The 557-nt window shown below is 56.7% G+C and overlaps 1 protein-coding gene across 1 annotated transcript; it reads right to left on the reverse strand.

The window, feature by feature from the left end:
* Positions 1-57: 57 nt before the first annotated feature.
* On the reverse strand, positions 58-348 carry PPTG_20121 (hypothetical protein; the record flags this gene model as incomplete). Its single annotated transcript, XM_008918754.1, has 1 exon — positions 58-348. One exon carries the CDS (start codon positions 346-348, stop codon positions 58-60), a length of 291 nt encoding a protein of 96 aa, XP_008917002.1.
* Between the last annotated feature and the right edge of the window lie 209 nt (positions 349-557).

The following is a 557-nucleotide window of genomic DNA, read 5'->3' on the forward strand; positions in this document are numbered from 1 at the left end:
CGGACCGTCACCACGTTCTAGCATATCCAGCTCTGTATCGGTAAACAAACGGTCGAATTATTCCGTAGAATCCATCCCCTTGGTACTCTCCTCGTCATTCTCGGCGTTCTGAGCGACGAGTTCCACCCGCTCTGAGCTCACTCTTCCTATGATCGCCGAGAACTGATTAACCCTGGTTCCCACGACATCTTCTGGTGTCGATTCCAGCGCACCCTTGCGTCGCTCGGAGCTGACGGTCTTGTCAACCGCCTTCTCTCCTTCCTTAAGTTCCACCTGGGGTTTCGGCGCGGCCTCTGAGCGTTCCGTTGCTCCTCTGATGGCGTCCTGTACCCGTCTGGGACGTTCCATTGTCCCCTTTTCCCAGTCTTGTGTCACGTCGTGGTGTTGCGTTGCCTCCGCCCCCACCCTTTCTCGTTTGGGCCTCTCCGTCGAGCCCGTAATCTCTTGTCCCGTTCTGAGCCAGTCCGTTCCGTTGGACTGCCCTTGTCATTCGTTCCAGTTTCAATATCCACAGTTTCCGTCCTTACGCTCGCGACAGGAACGCCACGAGCGCCTTC

Source organism: Phytophthora parasitica (genome assembly GCF_000247585.1).
Source record: "Phytophthora parasitica INRA-310 unplaced genomic scaffold supercont2.297, whole genome shotgun sequence".
NCBI lineage: Eukaryota > Oomycota > Peronosporomycetes > Peronosporales > Peronosporaceae > Phytophthora > Phytophthora nicotianae.